This window comes from Pinus tabuliformis, chromosome X, assembly GCF_031772625.1.
Source record: "Pinus tabuliformis cultivar Carrire ecotype Pingquan chromosome X, CPIR1, whole genome shotgun sequence".
Taxonomy (NCBI): Eukaryota; Viridiplantae; Streptophyta; class Pinopsida; order Pinales; family Pinaceae; genus Pinus; species Pinus tabuliformis.
Window position 1 is genome coordinate 1624032495 of NC_142308.1, and position 26632 is coordinate 1624059126.

At 40.8% G+C, this 26632-nt stretch overlaps 2 protein-coding genes across 4 annotated transcripts in view; one reads left to right on the plus strand and one right to left on the minus strand.

The window, feature by feature from the left end:
* The window catches only part of LOC149146258 (Tetratricopeptide repeat (TPR)-like superfamily protein), a 381927-nt gene that overhangs the window by 137388 nt on the left and 217907 nt on the right, over positions 1 to 26632 (minus strand). The gene's annotated exons all lie outside the window — the stretch shown is intronic.
* Positions 16208 to 19493, plus strand: LOC149146259 (uncharacterized). Its single transcript, XM_089447942.1, has 2 exons — positions 16208 to 18575; positions 18686 to 19493. The coding sequence occupies exons 1-2, from the start codon at positions 16643 to 16645 to the stop codon at positions 19279 to 19281; spliced, it is 2529 nt and encodes an 842-aa protein (XP_089304068.1). The 5' UTR covers positions 16208 to 16642; the 3' UTR covers positions 19282 to 19493.

Below are 26632 nucleotides of genomic sequence, written 5' to 3' on the forward strand. Positions count from 1 at the left end.
ACTCAATGAAGAATTAGAAGGTGAAAAAGTGACTATGGAAATAAAAGGCTAAGTGGGTCTTTATTTAAGTGGGTGAGTTAAAAAATAGAAAGTGAGCATTAAATGCACATTTATTCTCATCTCTAGATCTAAATGAATCTCAACCATTAGATCGCAGGGTAACCAAAAGGTCATTTAGAGAATAAAAGGAGAACAGAAGAGGAAAAGATCATTCATTCTTTCATGAGCATCTGAGACAAAGAGAACAAAGAGCAAGGAGAAAATTTCTGAGCAGTGAGGAAGTGAAAGAGAGCAGCAAGAAGACATTTCAACAAATCTGGGCAGCATCATTTATTGGCACGCATCCCAAGGAAAAACGGTACAATGGGAGAAAGGCACAGAAATCAAGGAATAAGGACAAGAAGTTCTGGGCACATTTTTCGAGGTTGGTTGTACAGCATTTAATGTTGTTTTATTGCTGTGAAAAATTCTGTTTTGACTGTTTGCTGATTGGCACAATTTCCGAGGTGGAGTTCAAGCATGGAAATCGAGATAAGTTGTAATTTGTGGTCGCTGGAATTTTCACTGTGTATTTCAGTTTCTCTGTAAAAGCGTTTTCAAAAATAAAGAAGAGCTCTCAAACTGGTTTTCCCCAACAGTTGTAGGCGGTTTTCCAGAGTCACATTGACCAAAAATCACTGTTATTTTTTGTGTGTGGCTGTCATAATTTTGCTGTGTTTTATTTCTGCAATTTCAGCAGTTGTGAAATCTCTAAATTTGTGTTTTCGCAAAATTATTGTCATTTCCAGATTTTAGGATTTTTATCATGCTTGGATTTAAAACTAAATGCATGGAGTGATAAGGGAAACTAATAACCGGAGTGGGGGTTGAAATTTCTTCATAGTATCGAAGCTTGGTTCGCTGAAAAGTGCAGTTTGGGACAGCAAAGTGAAAATTACAGCAAGCTGATTTTTACACAAAAAACAGAAACCTTTACCATAGATTTGAAAATTTCAGTTTGGTAGGATAGTGAAACATGTCTTTGGGTTTGAGAGTTGAAGACAAGTTGGATGGGCAGAACAACTACAATGCATGGAAGGAGAGAATCCAGAGCATCTTTGAGGGAGCAAAAGTCTGGGGCATTCTGGGAAATACCACACAAAACCCAGTAGTAGTACCTGCTGATCCTATACAATTGACAGAGTTTAACAAAAAGAATGCTAAGGCAAAAAGATTGATTCTGGAAGGAATCAAAGACCATGTCATGCCTCATGTGAGAGGAAAGACTTATGCACATGAGATATGGACAGCCTTGAACAGTGTTTACCAGAGCTCAAATGAAAACAGAAAAATGGTCCTAAAGGAGAAACTAAAGGCCATTAAAATGGCGAAGACTGACAGTGCTACAGCATACCTCACAAAGATCACTTCAGTGAGACATGAGTTGGCAGCCGTAGGTGAGATCATTGCACCCACTGAGTTGGTGAGAATTGCTTTGAATGGTCTTCCCAAGACTTGGGAGAATTTTGTGGATGGCAATGTTGCACGGGAAAACTTTCCCGATTGGGAGAAGTTGTCGGATGATTGCATTCAGAATGAGATCAGAAAGAACCATCTAGGGGCAGCCAAACAGGTGGAGAAGGATGACAATGGGGCATTGTTAGCAAGAGGCAAGAAGGGCAGAGCAAAGAAGCAAGCTTCCAACAGTGGAGACAAAAGCAACGGTAAAGGAAAGCAACAGAACAAGGAGAAGGACTATTCCAAAGTCAAATGTTGGAATTGTCAAAAGTTGGGACACTATGTTGTTGTGTGTCCGGAGAAGAAGAACAAGAAAGGGAAAGACAAACCCATGGTAGCTTTTGCAACGATAGAGAGCTTCTCAGAGGGATTTGATCGGGAGTTTCGGTTCATAGCTTGTGAGGCCACTAGTGCAGGATCACCTACCATACAGGTTCAGAGGGAGTGTGCATTCCCCGCTACTAGCAGAGCATATTCTAGCATTTGGTATGTTGACAGTGGCACTTCCCGCCACATGACAGGAGTCAGAGAGTACTTCTCAGAGCTTTCAGAGGGTGATACTGATATGGAAGTAGTACTTAGTGATGACAGCATTGTTAGAGCAATCGGTGTGGGGACATTGACATTTGATAGGGGACCCAAACCTCCCTTGAAAGTGTCAGATGTTCTATATGTACCTGGAATGAAGAAGAACCTGATATCCGTCTCAGCACTTGAGGACAGAGGGTATGATGTGTTGTTCAGGAGAGGGCAAGTGTTTATATATCCTAAGGGAACTCCAGCTTCTTCAGCTAGAGAGATTGGTGTGCGCCATGCCAAGGTGTACAAGTTCTCATTCTAGCCCATAATGGCATTTATTAGCAGCACCTGAGACAGGACCGACAGCAGATCTAGCAATTCAGAGTTGTGTGAGATTTGGCACCGCAGGATGGGGCACATGTATCACGAGACCTTGAGTACATTGCAAGAGATCACCACTGGTGTGCCAGATTTCAGTTCTGATCACCTTGATGTATTCAAAGGATATGCTATGGGGAAGTTTGTCAGATCCCCTTTTCCCAACAGTGACAGCAAAGCGACCGAGATCCTTGACTTGATACATACCGATGTGAGTGGTCGGATGTCTCATGTATCATTGAGTGACTATGAGTACTACGTTTTATTCATTGATGACCACTCCAGGAAGACCTGAATTTATTTCTTGAAGACCAAGTGTGAGGTCTTCAAGCGGTTTCAAGAGTTCAAAGCTCTTGTGGAGACCCAGACAAGTAGGAAGATCAAGGTCCTCAGGTCGGACAATGGAGGGGAGTATACCCTTGGTGAGTTTGTTGATTTTTGTGCTGAGGCCAATGTTTTACAACTCCGACTCCGACTCCGACTCGGCCGAGGATCGACTCCGACTCCGACTCCGACTCGGTAATGACTCGGCCGGCTCGATTTCAATGACTCGGTCGTTGTAAAAAATACATTAAATATTTATTTTTTTTATAAAAAAACATAATTTTAAATATTTTAAACATAATTTTAAAGATTTTCATTCATGTTTCCAAACACACAGCATTATAATATAGATGGAAGACAACATATGATCAAAGTAGGCTCATGAACCAATCCATTATATCAAAATGGTACCCAATGGCAATACATAGTCAACTGTCATACATGATCAAAGACTCAAAACAAAATACAAATAACCAAGGAGGCTAGAAATGGCCTCTACAACAAAAGTAAACTGTGATGCTGACCAGACTCCAATACTAGTACTACTGGCTAGTAGCTACTGCCAGAGGAGCCAAGATCATCTCGACCAATCTCTGGATCAGACTCATCATCATCATCAGAGTCAGACAAGGGGCCCCATGCCTCCTCCTCATCATCATCGTCTCCAACTGCAACTGTAGAAGTGGTGCCAGTACCACTAGCAGGCTGTGCAGCAGATGCAAGCTGAGATAGAGTAGATATGCGGCTGCGCTTCTGTCGTGGCTGAGCAGAGGAAGCACCTACAACTGGAGTCCTACTCCTTGCTGCCGCTGGCTGTGAGACTGAGGCTGGTGGATCGGGATCTGCATTCAACTGAACAGGCTGAATTTGATGTTGCAGTTCAAGTTCATCAAGATCCTCATCAGGATCAAACTCTGGTGCACGACTCTCCACTACCCAATCTGATGTTGGATCAATGTCTTCCAACACAATGGGATCTGAATCAGGTCTTTTGTTCAGCAATTGGTTCCGTCTGAGCCGAAGGTTGTATTGGACAAAAACTAGATCATTCAACCATTTTTGCTCCAAACGGTTTCTCTTCTTTGTGTGAATCCTCTCAAAGACAGACCAATTGCGCTCACACCCAGATGCACTGCAAGTTTGACTCAAAATACGAATTGCAAACTTTTGCAATTGAGGGCACTGGCCACCAAAGGCCTCCCACCATTGTGCTGCAAAAAACATAGGAGTGTAATGAATTATGAGTTAGATGAAGGCTGAAGCTCAACAAAATTACAAATTATATCTAACTTTCAAATTATAAATGATTTAACAAACTTTAGTCTTTAATAAAAAAAGTAAAATTGTAAAACCATTAAGAAATTGAAAATTGAAATTTTTGTTTACCTGGCTCATCTGCTTCTCTTGCAATCTTTGCTAGGTTCTTCCCAAAGGTACATGTTGCATTGCTGAAGGATGTGACCTGTTGATGTATCTGCAGTTGATCAGACTCCGATGGGATCATGCGTTCAATGCAATCAACCAGTCCATCTCTGACCTCCCCCCTCAAAGCTCCTGACTCCTTAGCTCTATAATGATACCGTGGGTTCAAAAAATACCCAGCTGCATGTATAGGGCGATGGAGTTGATTGTTCCATCTTTCATCAATGATTGCCCAAATGGGCCCATACTTTGCCACTCTATCCTTGTATGTTGTCTTTATTTGCTCCTTTGCTTGATCCATAGCCTCATAAATGAAGCCCATAGCCAACCTTTCCCCATCCACCAACCGCAACACCTTAACCAGTGGCTCAGCAAGCTTCACAATCTCTGTTGCCTTTCTCCAAAAAGTTTCATCATGGACTTTCCTTTTCAATTCTCTGCCTTCTGGTTTGTTAGACCAATTGGTTTGATTCCATTCATCACTGGAAAACATCTTTTGCAAGTTTCTATGTTGGGAAAGCATAGATTGCAATGTCAAAAAATGTGTAGCAAATCTAGTGATGGCAGGCCTAATAATATCCTTGCCTCCAGTGTGTTTCCTCATGAGACTCAAAACCAGTGTATGATTGTAGATAAATTTTGTTATGCTTTTGGCATTATCTACAGTGTTTCTGACCCAATCTAATTTTCCAATATCCTCAAGCATGAGGTCTATGCAATGTGCAGCGCATGGGGTCCAAAAGATGGTCTTGTGTTTTTCCTCTAACAGTTTACCAGCAAGAACATAGTTAGAGGCATTGTCTGTGATGATTTGAACAACATTAGCCACCCCCACATCCTCAATAACCTCATCCAATAGCTGAAACAACAAGTGGCCATCTTTTACCTTATCAGATGCATCAACTGATTTTAAAAACATGGTTCCCTGTGGGCAGAAGACAAGAAAGTTTATGATGGTACGGTTTCTTTGATCAATCCATCCATCTGACATGATGGTACACCCTGTTCTTGCCCATGAGTCCCTGAACTCTTGCAAATACTCATTAATGGATTGAATTTCTTTCTGCAAACTAACCCCCCTTAGCTCTTCCATAGTAGGGCCTTTGAAGCCTTTTCCAGCAGCATGTATGGCATCAAACATAGGCTCATAATATGGTGAACGAGCAGCATTAAAGGGGATATCAGCATCATACCACCATCTAGCTATGTAGTCACAAGCAGTCTCCCTCAATTCTTTCTTCCAATGGTCATCTAAAGTGGGCTGAATTTGACCTTTACTAACTTCAGGACCATGTGCATCTGATGGAGAGGAGGGAGTGAAATAACTTTTGATAGTCACATCACCCTTCATTCTACCCTTTCCCTTATCTTGAACAGAACCAAAAGAGGGAGGAACATAACGGAAAGGGTTGGATGCCTCAGTTTGAGGGATAGAGGAAGAACCCTCAAAATCATAGTGGGGGTTGGTAGCCATCATTCTTTGTATCTCCCTCTTCCTCCCAATCTCAGCCTGTATCTCTTGTTGCCTAGCCTTATCTTCTTTAAATTTTTCAAAGCTGGCCACCAAATTCTTTCTAATCTCCTCAATTTCATCAGAGGGACATGCGGTAATTTGGCCTTTAATCCCTGCCAAGTGTTGTTTCAGCCTATGAATCCCCCCAGGACCTGCCTTAATTTTCTTATGGCAAAACTTGCAACACATCTGACTATCAACCATTTCAACATATGCCCAAGCAGGATCTTTTGCTCTAGGTGCCATTTTTAGACTAGGAAAACAATCTGAAAATGAAAAAAAAAAAAAAAAAATTGATTCAATGTTCATTTATTTGACAAAAAACACTCTCTAAGCTTTCTTGATATGCACCTAAAATTTACTAAGCAAAAACAGATTTGTAAGGGTGGAAAAAAATACCTCCAGGCACAAACTGCCTCCTCAAGCTTGCTCCAAAAATCAGCTCCTCAATGCTGCTCCAAATGGCTGCCCAAGAAGCTCCTCACTCCAGCTACAATGCTCCTCCAAGACTCCTCACTGCTGCTCCAAAACAAGCTCAAGAACTGCTCACTAATTCTCAAAGAAGACTCTCACTCAAATGCATAAGACTGTTGTGAGTGAATGAGAGCATTTGGTTGTTTAAATAGGGTTTGGGAGGGGGAAATGGACCCCAAAAGCACTTAACAATTTACCTAAACCCTTTGGAATCCATAAATTGATTTTAACTTTACCACAAATCCAAAAAAAAGTGAATAAATTTTATTTTTTACGCTACCCAGCCGTCTTTCATTGACTCGACCGAGTCAATACGGACCCGGCCTGGTTGACCAAGTCAACTATGACTCGGCCGAGTCATTGGATGACTCGGCCGAGTCATAGTTGACTCGGTCAACCGAACCGGGTTGCTGGCCTGGTCACAAAAATTTTGAACGGCTCGGTATGACTCGGCCGTTTCCGAGTTGAATCCGCCTGGTTGTAAAACAGTGGCTGAGGCAGGAATTAGAAGGGAGTTCACATTTCCTTACTACCCCTAGCAGAATGGGGTTGCGGAGAGGAAGAACAGATCCATTGCAGGGGTTGCCAAAGCCATGCTTCATGATCAGGGGTTACCCTTATTTTTGTGGGCAAAGGCCTGCAACACTATTGTGTACTTGCAAAACAGGAGTCCACATCATGCCTTGGGGAATGTGACTCCGGAGGAGGCTTTTTCTGGGAAGAAGCCTGATGTTGGGCACTTTCGTATCTTTGGGTGCCTTACATATTCCTATGTCCCCAAGGAGAATAGGACCAAGCTAGAGCCCACTACAGACAAGGGCATCTTTGTGGGTTATAGTGAGACCTCAAAAGCTTATCGGATTTATATTCCTGCACAGAGGAAAGTGGTTGTCAGGCGGGATGTGAAGTTTGAGGAGGAGAGAGCTTTCAGGAGGTCACGGGAGTTAGAGTATCCAGAGTCACCAGACCCTCAAGAGCAGTTGAGTCAGTCACAGGGATCTAGTGGTCAGGGATCAGGAGGTACATCGATTACAGTGTCAGGTCCATCAGTGAGCAATGGCTCTCAGAGTCAGGTGGGTGGTTCTTTGGGCAGCATGCAGGGCAGTGCGCAGAGCAGTTCACAGGGTAGTCCACTAATGGACAGTTCGCACGGTACTTCAGCATCTACAGGCACAGGTTCAAGCATGAGGTCAGTTGACAAGCCTTCAGGAGTTCAGGCTTCTGATGATGATGAGGATTCTTTCACTCTGATGGGAGAAGTATGCTCAGGGAAGAGGAAGCCCAAGTGGCTTCAAGATACCTTGCACAAGGCCACATCAGTTGTTGGGCCAAAGAGACAGGTTAGAGAGAGTAAACCACCTAAGCGATTCTGTAGTTACATGGCATTGGTAACAAGCATTGTTGACTCTGAGCCTTCTAGTTATGAGAAGGCAGCCAATGAGCAGGTCTGGAGAGAGGCCATGATGGAGGAGTATTCTTCTATTATGAAGAACAATGTTTCGGAGTTAGTGCTGAGGCCTGAAGGTAAATCAATTATTTCTTCCAGAAGGCTCTACAAGATAAAGCATGATGCAGATGGCAGCATCGAGAAGTTCAAAGCTCGATTTGTGGCGAGAGGGTTCTCACAGGTAGAGGGAGTTAACTATGAGGAGACCTTTGCTCTCGTAGCTCGGTATACATCTATTCGCTCCATTATATCGATTGCAGCAGAGATGGGTTGGAATATCCACCAGATGGATGTGAAGACTGCATTTCTCAATGGCTTCATTCAGGAGGAGGTTTATATTGAACATCCGTATGGCTTTGAGGTGCATGGGAGGGAGTCCCATGTATGCAGATTGAAAAAGGCACTTTATGGCTTGAAGCAAGCTCCTAGAGCTTGGTACACGAGGATTGATACATATTTGCAGCAATTGGGTTTCACAAAGAGTGTGGTTGATCTAAACCTATACTTCATTGTGGCGGGTGACGAGCCTCTCATTCTGGTGTTGTATGTTGATGATTTGATCATCATTGGTGTAGAGAGACTCATTGATAGTTGCAAGAGAGATCTTGCTTTAGAATTTGAGCTGAAAGATATCGGCTTTATACATTATTTTCTAGGATTGAAGGTGTGGCAAGAAGAGGGGCATTTCTTCCTGGGATAAGGGAAGTAGATTGTGGATATTCTTAGCAGATTTCACATGGAGGACTGCAAACCCATGTCTACACCTATGATCACTAACTGGAAGAAGCTTCACGCTTCTGATTCCGAGTTGGTGGATCCTACTCTATACAGACAGTTGATTGGTTGTTTTATGTATTTGGTCAACACTCGGCCAAATATATGATTTGCAATTAACACTATGATTCAATTCATGTGTGAGCCCAGGAGAGTGCACTAGGTGGTTGCAAAACACATTCTTTGTTACTTGCAAGGGATTGTGGATTTTGGTTTGGATAAGTGTTGCGAGGGAGCGCCCCCCCCCCCCCCCCCGATTCCGCTCCCAATCCACGCTCCGGGCAGGAGCGACTCGAGAGCGGGTCGGGAGCGTGTTCCCTAAAAAAAAATGCTCCTTGCCTTTTCGGGAGCATTTAGCCTTTTTTGCCAAAAAAATTTGCAATAATGTTCCAAATGCAATTTTTTTCAAAGAAACAAATAAGTTTTGAGTGGGGCAACTTAATGATCAAGCCTATGGCCCTAGTATTGATATGCGATTCATGGTAATGTTAAATTCTTAAAGTAAAAGGATGAAAATGAAGATTAAGGAGACTTTTACTTAAATTTTTAACATTACCATGAAATGACTCAAGATGTTTGAGAGTGGTTCCGACCTCATTGGATTTCATATGGAGAAAACAGAATTTTAGATTTCATTCAAAATCCAGCAGACTTATCAATTTTTCAGGATTTTAGGATTGCAATGTTTCCATTGAATTTTGTCATGTATTAGGGTATGAAACTCGTATTTAATCAAGAGCACCAATCCCTCTATGTACCTTGATCTTAGTGACATTGGTTGTCGAACTCCTCTATCATGACCCTCTTAAAAATGTACGCATCACTCAAACAAAATCTTGACTTGACATTTTCTATCTTATGTTAATGCTTAGAAGGTGGTATTAAGGACAAAGATCCCTATACAGATACAGAGGTAATGATAAAGATACCTCTAGATATTAATGCTTAGAGGGTGATATTAATGACAAAGATCTTGATTTTCCAACAAGACTAAAAAACTAGACATTTCTCGTGGTGGCAAGAGGCCCAAGCATAAGCAATAAATAATAGATTTGTTGAAATTTGGTACCGGAGGACAGGTGGTTCCCTTAGGCTTTGATCTTTGGCCTAGAGAAAAGTGTCCAAAAGAATTTAATTTTTCTCCTAAAGTGACTTTATAATTTTATAAAGTTAAATCTAATTTAAAAGTGACTTTAAGTGATAAAGTTATTAAGTCTAATTTTAAAGTAACTTTTATAAAGTAAATGAAAAATTAGAAAGGAAAAGTGACTTTGGAAATAAATGACTAAGTGGGTCTTTATTAAAGTAGGGTGAATTAAAAAATAGAAAGTGAGATTTAAATGAGCATTTAATCTCAGCCATTGATCTAAATCTATTTCAACCATTGGATTTAGAGATCACCCAAAAATCACTTGGATCACCCAAAAGTCACTTGGAGTTATATTAAAGGAGGAAAAGGTCATTCATTCTTTCATGAGCAGATTGCGAGAAGGAGAGCAAGAGAGATTTCTGAGCAGGGAGGAGAAGGAGACAGCAGCTTGGCACACATTCCAAGGCAGCAGTTGAGCAGATTTGTACAGCTGATTCAGCACATAGTGAAAGGCAGATTTTTGCACAAAAATCGAGGAGCAGTTTGCTGATTTTTCTGCACACAAAACGGAGGCCGTACAGCATTTATTGCTGTCCTGTTTGCTGTAATTTCCAGATTGCTGTGAGGCACGGGAAAGGAGATAAGTTGTAAATTTGCTTGCTGATTTTTTGCTGAATAATTCTCACTGTAAAAAGGCAATTTTCAGAAATAAAGAAGAGCTCTCAAACTGGTTTTCCCCAAGAGTTGTAGGGGGTTTTTCCAGGGTCAAGTTGACCAAAAATATCAGTGTTTTAATGTGTTTTAATGGCTGTTTTTTATTGCTGATTTTTAATTCTGCAATTTCCAGCATTCTGAAAAATTTCCAGAATTTGTGTTTTCAGCAATATTTTTTTTTTTCAGTCAGTTAAATGTATGGTTATGGGAATGGGCATTTAACTACATGGGAGAAATAAGGAGAAACTGAAAACCGGGGTGGGAAAACAGAAATTTTTACATGGTATCAGAGCTTGAGTGCTGAAAGGCAGTTTGGGACAGCAAAAGGAAAAATTACAGTTGCTGATTTTTCACTCAGAAAATTCCAGCAAGCTGATTTTTTCATAAACAGCAGTTTTATCTTTACTACAACAGTGCTATTTTTCAGTTTTAGGACAGCAGGATGTCATTGGGATTGAGGGTAGAGGATAGGTTGGATAGGCATACAAATTACAGTGTTTGGAAGGAGAGAATGCAGAGTATCTTTGAGGAGACAGAAGTCTGGGATATCATGGTGCATACCGCACAGAACCTTGTTGTTGTGCCCACTGATGTTACTCAGTTGGCTGAGTATAAAAAGTAGAACAATAAGGGTAAGAGGCTGATTCTAGAGGGAATCAAAGACCATTGCATTCCTCATGTGAGAGGAAAGAGCAATGCCCATGAGATGTGGACAGCATTGTCCAATCTCTACCAGAGTACCAATGAGAACCGGAAGATGGTCCTGAAGGAGAAGTTGAAGAACATTAAGATGGGGAATGATAGTGCAGCTGGATATCTCACAAAGATTACCAATGTGAGAGATGAGTTGGCAACGATTGGAGAGGCCATTCCATCCACTGAGTTGGTGCGTATTGCAGTGAATGGCCTCCCCCGTTCATGGTTGAACTTTGCTGATGGGGTTTGTGTACGTGAGACCCTTCCCACATGGGAGAGGTTTTGGGATGATTGTATTCAGACAGAGACCAGGAAAGGACAGCTTGGGGCAGCCAAGCCAGTTGAGCAGGATGAGGACGTAGCACTGGTGGCAGGAGGCAAGAAAGGCAAAGGGAAGAAGCAGGCTTCCACAAGCAGTGGTGGGGGCAAAGGCAAAGGTAAAGGTAAACAGGGGAACACACAGAAGGACTATTCCAAGGTGAAGTGTTGGAATTGTCAAAAGATGGGACACTATGCAGTTGTGTGTCCAGAGAAGAAGAAGAAGAAGGGGAAGAACCAGGACGTGGCAGCTTCAGCAGCGATTGAGGACTTTGCAGGTCGTTTTGACCGGGAGTTTGCGTTCACTACGTGTGAGTCCTCTAGTGCAGGATCACCTGCCACACAGGTTCAGAGGGAGCATGCTTTTCCCTCGATTAGCGGAGCATCTTCAGGTATCTGGTATCTAGACAGTGGCGCTTCACGTCATATGACAGGAGTCCGTGAGTACTTCTCAGAGCTTTCAGAGAATGGCACTGATATTGAGGTAGTACTCAGTGATGACAGAGTTGTTAGAGCAGTCGGGGTGGGCACAGTGACATTTCAGAGGGTGTCCAAACCTCCCTTGAAGGTGTCAGAGGTTCTTTATGTGCCAGGGATGAGGAAGAACCTCATATCCGTCTCAGCTTTGGAGGACAGAGGATATGAGGTACTGTTCAGGGGAGGACAGGTGTTGATGTATCCTAGGGGCACTCCAGCTGATTCAGCTAGAGTGATAGGTGTACACCAAGCAAAGGTGTACAAGTTTGCATTCCAACCCCTTTTGGCATTGAGCAGTAGTACCGACAGCAGAGCTAGCAGTTCTGAGCTGTGTGAGATTTGGCACCGCAGGATGGGACATATGTATCATGGAGCCTTGAGGACATTGCGGGAGATCACTACAGGTGTGCCAGATTTCAGTACTGATCACTTTGATACTTGCAGAGGTTGTGCGATGGGCAAGTTTGCCAAATCCCCTTTTCCCAGCAGTGACAGCAGAGCGACGGGGATACTTGATTTGATTCATTCCGATGTGAGCGGTCGGATGTCTCATGTTTCCTTGAGTGGATATGAGTACTATGTGTTATTCATTGATGATCACTCCAGGAGGACCTGGATTTATTTTTTGAAGACCAAGAGTGAGGTCTTCAAGCGGTTTCAGGAGTTCAGAGCTCTTGTGGAGACTCAGACAGGTCGAAAGATCAAGTCCTTGAGGTCGGACAATGGAGGAGAGTACACCCTTGGAGAGTTTGTTGACTATTGTGCGGAGGCAGGCATTAGGAGGGAGTTCACTGTTCCTTACAACCCCCAGCAGAACGGGGTTGCAGAGAGGAAGAACAGATCCATCATAGGGGCTGCCAAAGCCATGTTACATGATCAGGGGTTACCATTGTTATTGTGGGCAGAGGCCTGCAACACCGTTGTTTACTTGCAGAACAGGAGTCCGCATCGTGCCTTGGGGCACATGACTCCGGCGGAGGCTTTCTCTGGGAAGAAGCCTGATATTGGTCATCTTCATATCTTTGGATGCATTACATACTCCTATATACCCAAGGAGAAGAGGACCAAACTAAAGCCCACCGCAGAGAAGGGTATCTTTGTGGGCTACAGTGAGACCTCAAAGGCCTTTCGGATTTACATTCCTGCACAGAGGAGAGTTGTTGTCAGACGGGATGTGAAGTTCGAGGAGGACAGGGCCTTTAGGAGGTCACGGGAGTTAGAGTATCTGGATCAGCCAGAGCCTCAGCAGCAGTTGAGTCAATCACAGGGATCTAGTGGGCAGGGATCAGGAGGATCCGGAGGTACATCTATGAGGATGTCAGGTCCATCAGTGAGCAGTGGCTCGCCGAGCCAGAGGGGTGGTGCTCCGGGCAACATGCAGAGCAGTTCAATAGGGAGTCCACTGATGGACAGTTCACACGGTACCTCAGCTTCTACAGGTTCAGGTGCAGGCAGGAGGACAGCAGACAGACAGTCAGGATTTCAGGCTACTGATGGTGATGAGGAGGAGGAGTTTCATTTTCCTATGGGAGAAGCATGCTCAGGGAAGAGGAAGCCCAAGTGGCTTCAGGACACCTTGAGAGATGCCACATCTGTTGCTGAGCCGAAGAGGCCGGTCAGAGAGAGTAGACCACCTGAGAGGTTTTGTAGTTATATGGCGATGGTTACCAGCATCCTTGACTCTGAGCCTTCTAGCTATGAGGAGGCAGCTAGCCAGCAGGTCTGGAGAGAGGCCATGCAGGAGGAGTATTCTTCTATCATGAAGAATGATGTTTGGGAGGTGGTGCCGAGGCCTGAGGGCAAATCCGTGGTTACTTCCAAATGGCTTTACAAGGTAAAGCATGCTGCAGATGGCAGCATTGAGAAATTCAAAGCGAGGTTTGTGGCTAGAGGGTTCTCCCAGGTAGAGGGAGTTGATTATGAGGAGACCTTCGCTCCCGTGGCTCGATATACTTCGATCCGCTCCATTATATCGATAGCAGCAGAGATGGGTTGGAAGATCCACCAGATGGATGTGAAGACCGCATTTCTCAATGGCTTCATACAGGAGGAGGTGTACATTGAGTAGCCACAGGGCTTTGAGGTGCATGGGAAGGAGTCCCATGTGTGCAGATTGAAGAAGGCCCTTTATGGCCTGAAGCAAGCTTCCAGAGCTTGGTACTCCAGGATAGATGCATACTTGCAGGGGATGGGTTTCACAAAGAGTGAGGCAGATCCGAACCTTTACTTTATTGTGATTGGTGAGGAGCCTCTCATTCTGGTGTTGTATGTGGATGACTTGATCATTACAGGTGCAGAGAGACTCATAGAGCACTGCAAGAGAGATCTTGCGGCGGAGTTTGAGATGAAGGACATCAGCTTGATGCATTACTTTTAGGGTTTGGAGGTGTGGCAGGAGGAGGGGCATTTCTTCCTGGGGCAGGGGAAGTATATTGTGGACATCCTTAGCAGATTCCACATGGAGGATTGTAGACCCATGTCGACACTGATGATCACCCACTGGAAGAAGCTTCATGCTTCAGATTCCGAGTTGGTGGATCCCACATTGTACAGGCAGTTGATTGGTTCCTTGATGTATTTGGTCAACACTAGACCAGATATCTGTTTTGCAGTCAACACGATGAGTCAGTTTATGTGTGAGCCTAGGAAGGTTCACTGGGTGGCTGCAAAACACATTTTGCGGTACTTGCAGGGGACAGTGGATTATGGTCTGGACTACAGGCAGGGAGATGGAGTGAGATTGGCAGGGTACACTGATTCTGATTGGGCAGGTTGTGCTTCTGATAGGAAGAGCACTTCAGGGTGTTGTTTTGGGTTGGGTTCAGCAGTAGTGTCATGGTTCAACCGGAAGCAGCAGTCAGTAGCACTGAGTTCAGCGGAAGCAGAGTATATGGCAGCCAGTCTAGCTAGTTGTGAGGCCATCTGGCTTCGCAAGATGTTGTTTGGCTTATTTGGTCAGCCGTTGAGACCTTCAGTGATTTACTGTGATAATCAGGGTTGCATTAAACTCACGGAGAATCCAGTATTTCATGACAGGTCAAAGCATATCGGGATCAGATATCATTTCATCAGAGACTATGTTCAGAAGGGAGTTGTGAAACTTGAGTATATTTCCACTGATGAGCAGGTTGCAGATATTCTTACCAAAGCCTTACCACGGGGCAAGCATGTCTACTTCAGAGACAAGATGGGTGTGGTGAGGAACACCTTCCTCGGTAAGAGGGAGTGTTGAAATTTGATACCGGAGGACAGGTGGTTCCCTTAGGCTTTGATCTTTGGCCTAGGGAAAAGTGTCCAAAAAAATTTAATTTTTCTCCTAAAGTGACTTTATAATTTTATAAAGTTAAATCTAATTTAAAAGTGACTTTAAGTGATAAAGTTACTAAGTCTAATTTTAAAGTAACTTTTATAAAGTAAATGAAAAATTAGAAAGGAAAAGTGACTTTGGAAATAAATGACTAAGTGGGTCTTTATTAAAGTGGGGTGAATTAAAAAATAGAAAGTGAGATTTAAATGAGCATTTAATCTCAGCCATTGATCTAAATCTATTTCAGCCATTGGATTTAGAGATCACCCAAAAGTCACTTGGATCACCCAAAAGTCACTTGGAGTTATATTAAAGGAGGAAAAGGAGGAAAAGGTCATTCATTCTTTCATGAGCAGATTGGGAGAAGGAGAGCAAGAGAGCAAGAAAGATTTCTGAGCAGGGAGGAGAAGGAGACAGCAGCTTGGCACACATTCCAAGGCAGCAGTTGAGCAGATTTGTATAGCTGATTCAGCACATAGTGAAAGGCAGATTTTTACACAAAAATCGAGGAGCAGTTTGCTGATTTTTCTGCACACAAAACGGAGGCCGTACAGCATTTATTGCTGTCCTGTTTGCTGTAATTTCCAGATTGCTGTGAGGCACGGGAAAGGAGATAAGTTGTAAATTTGCTTGCTGATTTTTTGCTGAATAATTCTCACTGTAAAAAGGCAATTTTCAGAAATAAAGAAGAGCTCTCAAACTGGTTTTCCCCAAGAGTTGTAGGGGGTTTTTCCAGGGTCAAGTTGACCAAAAATATCAGTGTTTTAATGTGTTTTAATGGCTGTGTTTGATTGCTGATTTTTAATTCTGCAATTTCCAGCATTCTGAAAAATTTTCAAAATTTGTGTTTTCAGCAATATTTATTTTTTTCAGTCTGTTAAATGTATGGTTATGGGAATGGGCATTTAACTACATGGGAGAAATAAGGAGAAACTGAAAACCGGGGTGGGAAAACAGAAATTTTTACAAGATTTACTTGTCTTTTCTAGTTTCTAGTAGTTTTTATAACTATTGACTATTTCATATTTATTCCATAGTTTTAAAAACCGTTCCGGTCCAACCGGTTACCGGCCTAACCGGCCGGTTGGGAGGCTCACCGGTCAGAACCGGTGAAAAAACCCGGTTTACAGCACCCTTTGCCCGGAAAATTGCCCTAACCGGTAAAAACCGGCCGGTTTAGGGCGGAACCGGCCGGTTTATTGCTAACCGGCCGGTTCTGTCCTAAACCGGCCGGTTTATGGACAGGCCGCCGGTCAAGCAAAAAGCGCAGCGGTTTTTTGGAACTGAGGGCGGTTTAGGGGTTTTGGGGGTGAGGGAAAGGGATTTTCCCTCCAAAAACACCCTCACACTTGCTATAAGACACCCCTCTCACTCTCATTTGTCTCACACAACTGATTTGGAGTGTTTGTGAGTGTTTGTGAGTTTGTTTGTGAGCTTGGAGAGTGTGGAGTTTTTGCTGAAGTAGTCATCTTGGAGTTGGAGTTGGAGCTATTTTGGAGATAGTGTGTAGCTGTCAGTGGAGTTGCCATCATCAAGAGGAGGCTAAGGGAGCTACTTTGCATTTCCAGGTAAGGATTTGCACTTGATAATTCCTCATTTGGGTCTGCTGTCCATGAATTATTTTTTTTGTGCTATAAACTTCTCACTTCAATGATCTATCATCTATGCTAAGCCTATGAACTCTCTAGCTCTATGCTATCAATTTTTGTAGCTTGCATGTGCATTTTTTTTCCTACATTTATCATTGGTTTTCCATGTTCCTTAGCTGCAATTTTTTTTTTAAATGGCAGATTTCTTTGCAAATTGTTATTATTTCAAGCAAACATGGCTCCAAAAGGAAAGGACAGTGCATGGGTTCATTGTGATGTAATTGAGGGAAAAATGATATGCAAATTATGCCATAAATCTATTGGAGGTGGGGGTATTCTTAGGTTGAAACAACACTTGGCTGGGGTAAGAGGCCAAGTAAAGCCATGTGATGCACCAAAAGAACTGTTAGGTCCTATTAGGGCAGAATACATTGCCAAGCTTGAAAAATTTTATGAGGATAAGGCTAGGGAGAAGGCCATCCAAGATGAAATTGCAAGGAAGAGGGAATTAATGGAAGCCATGAATCTTATGAAAGAGAGTGGGTATGATGATTATGAGATTCAAGACTCCACTTCTATCCCTTCCACCAATGACCCCTTTCACTATGTTCATCCTTCTGTTGGAGTTGGCCAACCATCAAAAGGAGCAAAGAGACCAAACATCCAAAGTTATTTCTCATCTTCTGCCAACATTGCCTCTTCTAAATCTAATCCCACTTCCTCCCAGCCAAGTTCTCAACCCACTTTGGATCAGCATTGGAAAAAACAATGCAAAGAAACTTCTCACCAATACATTGCTAGATGGTGGTATGATTCAGATATCCCATTTAATGCTGCTCGCTCACCTTATTACCAAGCTATGTGGGACTCTGTTATAGCTGCAGGAAAGGGCTTCAAAGGCCCTAGTATGCATGACTTGAGGGGAGCTCTTTTGCAAAAAGAGATATCTTCCATTGATGAGTATTTGGCTGAGTTTAGAGAGTCATGGGTCAAAACAGGTTGTTCCATTATGTCAGATGGATGGACCGATGGAAAGAACCGCACTATCATTAATTTCCTTGTTTCTTGCCCTCAAGGAACCATGTTTTTGAAATCAGTTGATGCATCTGATAGGGTAAAGGATGCAAGCCTTCTATTTGAGCTTTTGGATAACATTATTCAGGAAGTTGGGGAGCAGCATGTTGTGCAGGTCATCACTGATAATGCCTCAAACTATGTTCTTGCTGGAAAGATGCTTGAGGCCAAATATAACACCATATTTTGGACTCCATGTGCTGCACATTGCATAGACCTCATGCTTGAGGATATAGGCAAGGTGGAGTGGGTAAAAAACACTGTAGAGCATGCCAAGTGCATTACAAAATACATTTACAACCACTCATGGGTATTGAGCCTAATGAGGAAACACAATGGAGGCAAAGAGCTTGTTAGGCCTGCAATTACGAGATTTGCAACTCACTTCCTCACGTTGCAATGTCTCAATGGTCAACATAGAAACTTGCAGAAAATGTTTTCCTCTGATGAATGGTCTGAATCTCGGTGGGCTCGTAGACCAGATGGAAAAAACACCAAAAAGAAAGTGTTAGACACTTATTTTTGGAAAAGGTCTGTAGAGCTTGTGAAAATTACCGAGCCCCTTGTTAAGGTGCTAAGGTTGGTGGATGGGGAAAGATTGGCCATGGGCTACATTTATGAAGCTATGGATCAGGCAAAGGAGCAGATACGGGCAGCTTACAATGACAGGTTAGCTAAATATGGCCGTATATGGGAGATCATTGATAACAGATGGAACAATCAACTCCATCGTCCTATACATGCAGCCGGGTATTTTTTGAACCCAAGGTATCACTATAAAAATCGGCTAGGAGATCAGCATGATGGGGAGGTCAGAGCTGGATTGATTGATTGCTTGGAGCGCATGGTCCCTAACCATGTAGACCAGTTGGATATACATAGACAGCTTACTATTTTCAATCAAGCAAGTGGTACTTTTGGCAAAAACTTGGCAAAGATGGCAAGAGATGTGGACCAACCAGGTAAGCAATTCCAATTTCCATTTTGTTTTTCATTTCAAGTTAAAATTGTTTACGTTCTTTACAATTCAAATTATAAACTAAGTTACTAATTATTGTCTTTTTCTTTGCAGCACATTGGTGGGAGTCATTTGGTGGCCAGTGTCCTCAATTGCAAAGGTTTGCAATTAGAGTCCTCAGTCAAACTTGCAGTGCTTCAGGTTGTGAGCGCAATTGGTCTGTTTTTGAGCGCATACACACGAAGAAGAGAAACCGTTTGGAACAAAAACGGTTAAATGATCTTGTTTTTGTGCAATACAACCTTCGACTGAGGAGGAACCAAATGATGAGCAAATCACCTGATCTAGATCCCATTGTGTTGGACGATATTGATCCAACATCAGAATGGGTGGAGGAGACTGAAGATCCTGTGTTTGAGGCTGATTTTGATATCGACATGGCTTTAGCGGAGGATGAGGCAGATTATGTGGCGGCATCAGAACCAGGATCAGTAGCGGCATCAAGGAAAGGCAAGGAACCAATGGAAGGCACTAGTCGTGCAGGTCGAAAAACTCGTGCTTCCATTAGGTCCACTTCTATTGTCATTGGTGGCATTGATACTGATGTTGCAGATGAGGCAGAGGCATCCTCAGACTCTGAACCAGATGATGTCTATGTAGCTCCTGATGATGATCCTGTGTCTAGTAGTGGTGATGGACTTGATGATTGATCATGTGTACACTGTAGACTTGTAGTAGGCCAATGGCCTCATAGCTTGCAGCATTGTTTTTGGACTTTATAGGCCATTTAGAGCCTCATTTCTTATGTATTTTTCTATTTTGTCGATGATATGTATTGCACTCGGTGCCATTTTGATATATTCACCTTTGCATGGTATATAAATGAGCAAACTTTGCATATTTTGTCTCTATTGGCTTGGAATCATGGTTTTACATCTTAAAAATAGTTTTGTTTCATTAAAAATTAATTATTTAATGTATTTTTTAAAAACCGGTTCGTTTAGACCAAACCAGTCCCGGTTAGACCGGTTCCAGTCGGTAAACCGGTTCATTAGGTGGACCGGTCCGGTCACCGGTTCCGGTTTTAAAAACACTGATTTATTCTGATATTTTTTTAAACAATATATGACAATTTAAGTTTGAAGTTGGCAATTATAACTCATTAGTAATGAATTATGAATATGATGCTTCATGAAAGTTGAAAGTTGTTTCATTTCATTTTATAACATTTCATTTCATGTTAGATATTGTTTGTTGTAATGGTTACACTTAGCTTACAAGTACAACTTTGGTGATCAATGACGATAAATGTTATATATTGAATTTTGAAAGCTTGAAATTTTAAGATTGATGAATCACGAGACTCAATATGTTGTATGTTACTATGTTACTAACTTGTGGACGTGGTTGATGAAGATTATAACTTCTAGATGATTGTTGTTATATGGTTCAATCTATGTTTTTTCATGTTTTTTATATCTAATTCATAATTCTACATGTTTTTGTTGACATATATGTATCAAAATATAAAAATATAAAAAATATATATTATATAAAAAATGCTCCGAAATTGGCTCCCAAACCGGGAGCTTTTGAAAATGTCGCTCCCACACCCATTTTCACTCCCGCTCCCCGCTTCCGCTGCCGCTCCCAAGTAACACTGGTCTAGATTAGGGACAGGGTGATGGTGTGAGACTAGCAAGGTACACGGATTCAGATTGGGCAGGTTGCGCTTCAGATAGGAAGAGTACTTTCGGGGGTTGTTTTGGATTGGGTTCGGCAATTGTGTGGTGGATTAGCCAGAAACAACAGTCAGTTGCATTGAGTTAAGCTGAGGCAGAGTATATGGCTGCTAGTTTGGCTAGTAGTGAGGCCATATGGCTTTGCAAGATGTTGTTTGGTCTATTTGGTCAGGCATTGAGACTTTCAGTAATTTACTGTGATAATCAGAGTTGCATAAAACTCACAGAGAATCCAGTTTTTCATGACAGGTCAACGCGTATTGAGATCAAGTATCACTTCATTAGAGACTATGTCCAAAAGGGAGTTGTCAAGCTTGAGCACATCTCCACAAATGAGCAGGTAGCAAACATTTTCACCAAAGCCTTACCACGGGGCAAGCATGTCTACTTCAGAGACAAGATGGGAGTGGTGAGGGACACTTTCCTTGATAAGAGGGAGTGTTAAAATTTGGGTACCATAGGACAAATGGTTCCCTAAGGATTTGATCTTTGACCTAGGGAAAAGTGTCCAAATTTATTTTTTACTTTTCTCCTAAAGTGACTTTATAAGTGGTAAAATCAATTTAATTTAAAAGTGACTTTATAAGTCGTAAAGTTACATTCTAATTTAAAAGTAACTTTATAAGTGGTAAAGTTACATTGTAATTTAAAAGTGACTTTATAAGTGGTAAAGTTACATTCTAATTTAAAGGTGACTTTATTAAACTCAATGAAGAATTCGAAAGTGAAAAAGTGACTATGGAAATAAAAGGCTAAGTGGGTCTTTATCTAAGTGGGTGAGTTAAAAAATAGAAAGTGGGAATTACATGCACATTTATTCTCATCCCTAGATCTAAATGAATCTCATCTATTAGATCTCAGGGTAACCCAAAAAGTCATTTAGAGAATAAGAGGAAAGAGAAGAGAAGAGGAAAAGATCATTCATTCTTTCATGAGCATTTGAGAGAAAGAGAAGAGAGCAGCAAGAAAACATTTCAGCAAATCTAGGCAGCATCATTTATTGGCACGCATCCCAAGGAAAAAAACCGTACAGCAAGAGAAAGGCATAGAAATCGAGGAAGAGGGGCAGCAAGTTTTGGGCACATTTTTCGAGGTTGGTCGTACAGCATTTAATGTTGTTTTATTGCTGTAAAAAATTATGTTTTGGTTGTTTGTTGATTGGCACGATTTTCGAGGTGGAGTTCAAGCATGGAAATGGAGATAAGTTGTAATTTGTGGTTGCTGAAATCTTCACTATGTATTTTAGTTTCTCTGTAAAAGCATTTTCAAAAATAAATAAGAGCTCTCAAACTAGTTTTCCTCAAGAGTTGTAGGGGGTTTTTCCAAGGTCACATTGACCAAAGACCACTGTGTTATTTTCTGTGTGTGGCTGTCATAATTTTGCTGTGTTTTATTTCTGCAATTTCAGCAGTTGTGAAATCTCTAAATCTGTGTTTTCAGAAAATTATTGTCATTTCCAGATTTTAGAATTTTTATCATGCTTAGATTTAAAACTAAATGCATGGAATGATAAGGAAAACTGATAACTGAAGTGGCAGTTGAAATTTCTTCAATTTTTACATAGATATCACGGTTTGGGAGATACGAAGGAATATTTGGACCCTATTTTTCATAAATTCACCATAATTAATTTTTTTTATTTTTTGAAAAAACGCCCAATCAGTGGGAGCTCCACCTCCTCAATTCGACTTGGGGTCAAATCTTATCTCATTGATTTTTTATTTAGTAAGCTAAGTATTGATGAGGAGGCTTCAGATCAATTTCTTTCGGATCTTGATTTCTTTTTGATATATTTTGTCAATTTTTGTAATTAAACTTTCCAGAAATTGTGGATCTCAAAACTAATGTAATTTTTGTATACATTAGATGGAAAAGTAGAGAAAAGTTTCGGAATTTTTGGAAAAACATTGGTGTATGTAAAAATTCTTTGTTTGATAATAAACTTTTCAAACAAAAGTACAAGAATTTTACCTTAATGATTCTTGTGTTGGCTATTTCTAGTCTGTCTCTCTATGAATTTTTCTTTCTTTGATTCATCATGATTTATATTCCTTTGTTTTGAATGCAAGTTTAAAGATAGAAAATTCATTTTTTGATGCTCTTTATCTTACATTCAACCTTTTATAGTTTGTTGATATTATAACAGAATTCAAGTCCTACATGCTCTGTTATGATTGATATGTGTTTTTCTTCTCATCTTCACACTATAACAACTTTGATGTCTGCAAATTGTTGGCTATCTAGCCTTTGAGAGTATTTGTTCATATTAACCAGTCTTGAAAACCTTAATTGACCTCTTTATTATGACTCCATGCCCAATGGACTTCTGCTAAACCCTACCAAACCTTTTTTTTAAAGATCAACATTTACAAAAGATCTGGCCACTGATCTAAGCACACAACCAACTGTTGAAGTGATATTGGATAGCTGAGTTGTAGAGAGAGCCCTCTCCAAGTTGAAAGGGTTAGCCTTTGGCCCTAAAGATTGGTTTGAAAGAGTTACCTTAGGGGTTTTCTTTTACAACCTAGGAAAAAATTTGAGTGACAACATTTTGGCACCATTGCCGAGGAATGAAGATGAAATCTTCCTTGGGAGAACGACAAAGATCCAAATCTGACCATTGATGGTGAATAGCAGTCAAACATCATTAAGTTGTACATCATTCACCTGGCAACTCCATTGTCAACCAATCCAGAGTTCAGAATTTTCATGGCGACTCCACTATCCAAAGGCTCAGTAGCCGAAAGACTTTCTCAGTCACTCCACTACTTCAAGATGAACCACGGATCTTCAAGGTATGCTCCAATGAATCGCTCTCACATTCCTGGTATTCGAAATCATATCCCTCACATAGATTGGCAGACATATCTATCAAGATTAAAAGGTTAGGATAATGATGATGCTAATCTTCATTTGATTAGATTTCATATGCATGTATAAAAGCTTGGAGTTAAGTTGCATAACGATTCTTTGATGAAAATATTCATGGTTTCTTTGGACGGAAATGCAAAGTTTTTGTATGAGAAGTTGCCCCCTAGTAGTTTGTATTCTCGTGAAGAATTTTATTCAGTATTTTACAATGTTCCACGGGGACGCGTCCCCCAAGGTGGGGGGTGCGCCCCGGCGCTCCCCCACGCTCTAGGGACGGGAAACTCTTTGGGAAAAGTTTCCCCCACATCCCCTTTATGGGGAAACACGGGGAAACTCCGGGTGGACGTTTTTCTGGCAACGAAACGTGACTCCTTTGCAGGGTGGGCGGGGGAACACAAGGGGGACATTGGGGGGACGCAGGGGGGGCGCCCTTTTTTTCGTCTAATAATTTTTATAAAACATTAAAAATTTACAACAACAACAATAAAAATATGCATTTAAATATATGAAAAAAATTACAAAAAGAAAACAAAATTGAAAAATTGAAACTATATTAATACTTAAAACTTGTTAAAACTTTTAAAAAAATAAAAAATAAAATTTAATTAATTAAACTATATTAAAATTTAAAACTTAAAAAATGAAATAAAAACAATAACAAAATACAAAACTTAAAGTATATTAAACCTTAAGACTTAGTATTTATTAATATTATTTAGTACTTTTTGAGAAATTTACTAGTATTTCACTGCTCAGTGCTTTCTATGTTTACTTTTAGTTTAGTATTCTATGGCTATTTTAGACTTCAACATAATGTCAATGTCATTGTCATATGATGAATTTACTTTTTATAATTTTTGAAAATTTGATACGTATTGCATAATTTCAATTGTCAAATGATGAATTTATTAATTTAATTTAGATGTACCTTGCATCATGCCAAATGATGAATTTAGAAGGAACATTGCATAATGTCAAATGATGGATTCAATTTAGTAATTTACTTTTAGATTTACAATGCAGAAATGTCAAATGATAATTCATAAATGATAATAGTCTAATAAGTAATGATGATCATATTTAGTCTTTAGATGTACATTTCATAATTATTAAGATTTTCTATTTAGTTATTGACATATTTTTGGGATTTTATTTTTTTATTTTTATAGATTAAATTTTTAATAATGTTTAATTTTATAATTTTTATGACTATGACGTCGACCCGTTTTCCCTGGAATTCCCTAAATTTTGGGGTTGCTTATATAGGTCCCCCTTGTGCATATCCCCGCTCTTGTGTTTCCCTGTCCCGGAAACTCGGTGGAACATTGGTATTTTACAAACATTTTAACAAGTGTTATCTTTCCTTGTTGCTGGTCGAAAATTGTTGTGCACATGTTGAAAGCTTCATTAAACATCTAGAAAACATGTATGGTGATGAGGAGTAGATGGATAAAGAGATTCTAGAAGTTTTGCATGAAAGCCCTTTTCAATATCATGAACAGAAATTGAAACTTAGTTGTCATAATTAAGAGATTTTTCAGCAAACAGTATTTTCTCCCTTGGCTGCAAACAAAATTGATCAGGATCTTAGTGAGCACAGTCATGTTCCTTTTTTTGTAAGTGATAAAGATATGCAGCAAGTTGATCAGTTTTCTTGTGATCATGAGTATGAGGACAGCCATTCAAAATATTTTTTAGCTCATTCACTTTCAGAATCCTTATGTGAAAATCAAGGTCTTGACATTTCATGCATTGAAGCTTTCCAATATTTTTCACACCACTTACCAAAGCAAACAGACATGAGGGTTCATTTTCTGGTATTTCTCAAACACATAAGATTGTTTGTTCATCTGATTTTATTCAAGAATATACAGATCATTTCCTTGTTGTGGATGATGAGAATGATGAACAATTTGCCACCATTTTATTCGAGGGTGGTCAGTTTCAGCACATAGAAAAACCAGCAGTTCAGAATGAGGCTTGCTTTCCTGCTTTTGATCGTCAAGAAGAGCTAGTGTTTCATAATTTTGATTATCCTTTGGCCAGCTTGTTTCGTTCATCAGAAAGGGTGGAGTTTGTTTTGATCGCTAGCACAGGTTTTGGATTCAGGTTTCATTTTGAGTTGCCAGCATTTACATTTTTTTGTCTGCTTACGGAGGGTGTGAGCAGAATTCCAGTGAGTAGCCATCTCATTTCATGGCTGCACTGGAAATTCCATATCCCCTGATTGGGCAGAAACTCTCAGCAGGTTAGAGTAGGAAATGACATGTAATAAGCTTATTGGGTCAAGCATGAATTTCAGTTTCGTTTTTCAGCAATGAGTTTTTCAGTTTCAGTTTTCAGTTTGCAGTAAACAGTGTGTGGTTTTCAGTTGCAGAGTTAACTGGTTGCATGTAAGGTTGTCAGTTTCAGATAAAAGGTTGAGAGCAACCTAATGGATTAGGCACTTGGTCTACGAGTTCATTGTTGCCTCACAGGTGTTGAATTTTTGAGCAACTAGAGAGAAATTTCCCTAGAAATCACTTTATGTTGTTAACCCCTTTCACCCTTGAAGTGAATTATTTCTCAAGAGCAAATTAATTTTCATAAGAGCAAAAGTCATTTCAAAAACATTTTATAAAGCAACTATTCATGTGCAAAATAAAATCACTTAAGTGATTTGATTTGACATGTGCAAAATAAAATCACTAAAGTTATCTAATTCAAATGGATCACTCTAGGAGCTTCCAAAACACTTGATTCGAGGAAGGTATTTTGTCTCAAATATTTCTATATATTGAAGAGAAGCATTCATTTGCAAAACATCAAGTTCTCTCTCTCTCGCTTTGGTGATCTAACTCTTGTGAAAAAATTTCAATCTACACATCAGAAATCCTACTGCAATCACTGGTTTATCATCTCCTACTTGTTATTACATTCAACAAGTTATTTAATTTATAAACAGTGATGAAAAACACTACTGCAGACTACACTGACATACAGATCATAAACTGCAGATATATGAGACAAACACACAAGGGACACTGTTATTTTTGTAAACCACGTCCCCGGAAAAACCCAAAGCAGGAAAACCCGTGCAGCAGATAAAGGGTTTGTATTATTAAGCAAGCAGAGTCTGAGTAGAACAGGTTGTCTCTCACACCGGCTAACCTTTCAAAGAATTCTAGGCAGCAAGAAATACATACGAGGGTTTACCTCATTCTCCAAGTCATAATTCATCCATTGAGTGGCCCGACTCCAACAAACACTGCGAAATCCCAGCGCAATCACTGTTTGGGCCAACGTCTTGCCTCTAGGAGACTGTGTCACCCCTTCTGCTAGATCGATTTGCTGGAGGAAGACTGTTGTTCAGCCCTCCCGGCTCAGAACCTCGCTTCTCCAGCAAAATCTCGAACTTCTGATGAATATCCTACACTACCACTATAAGAGACCCTCTTGGCTTGCGTCA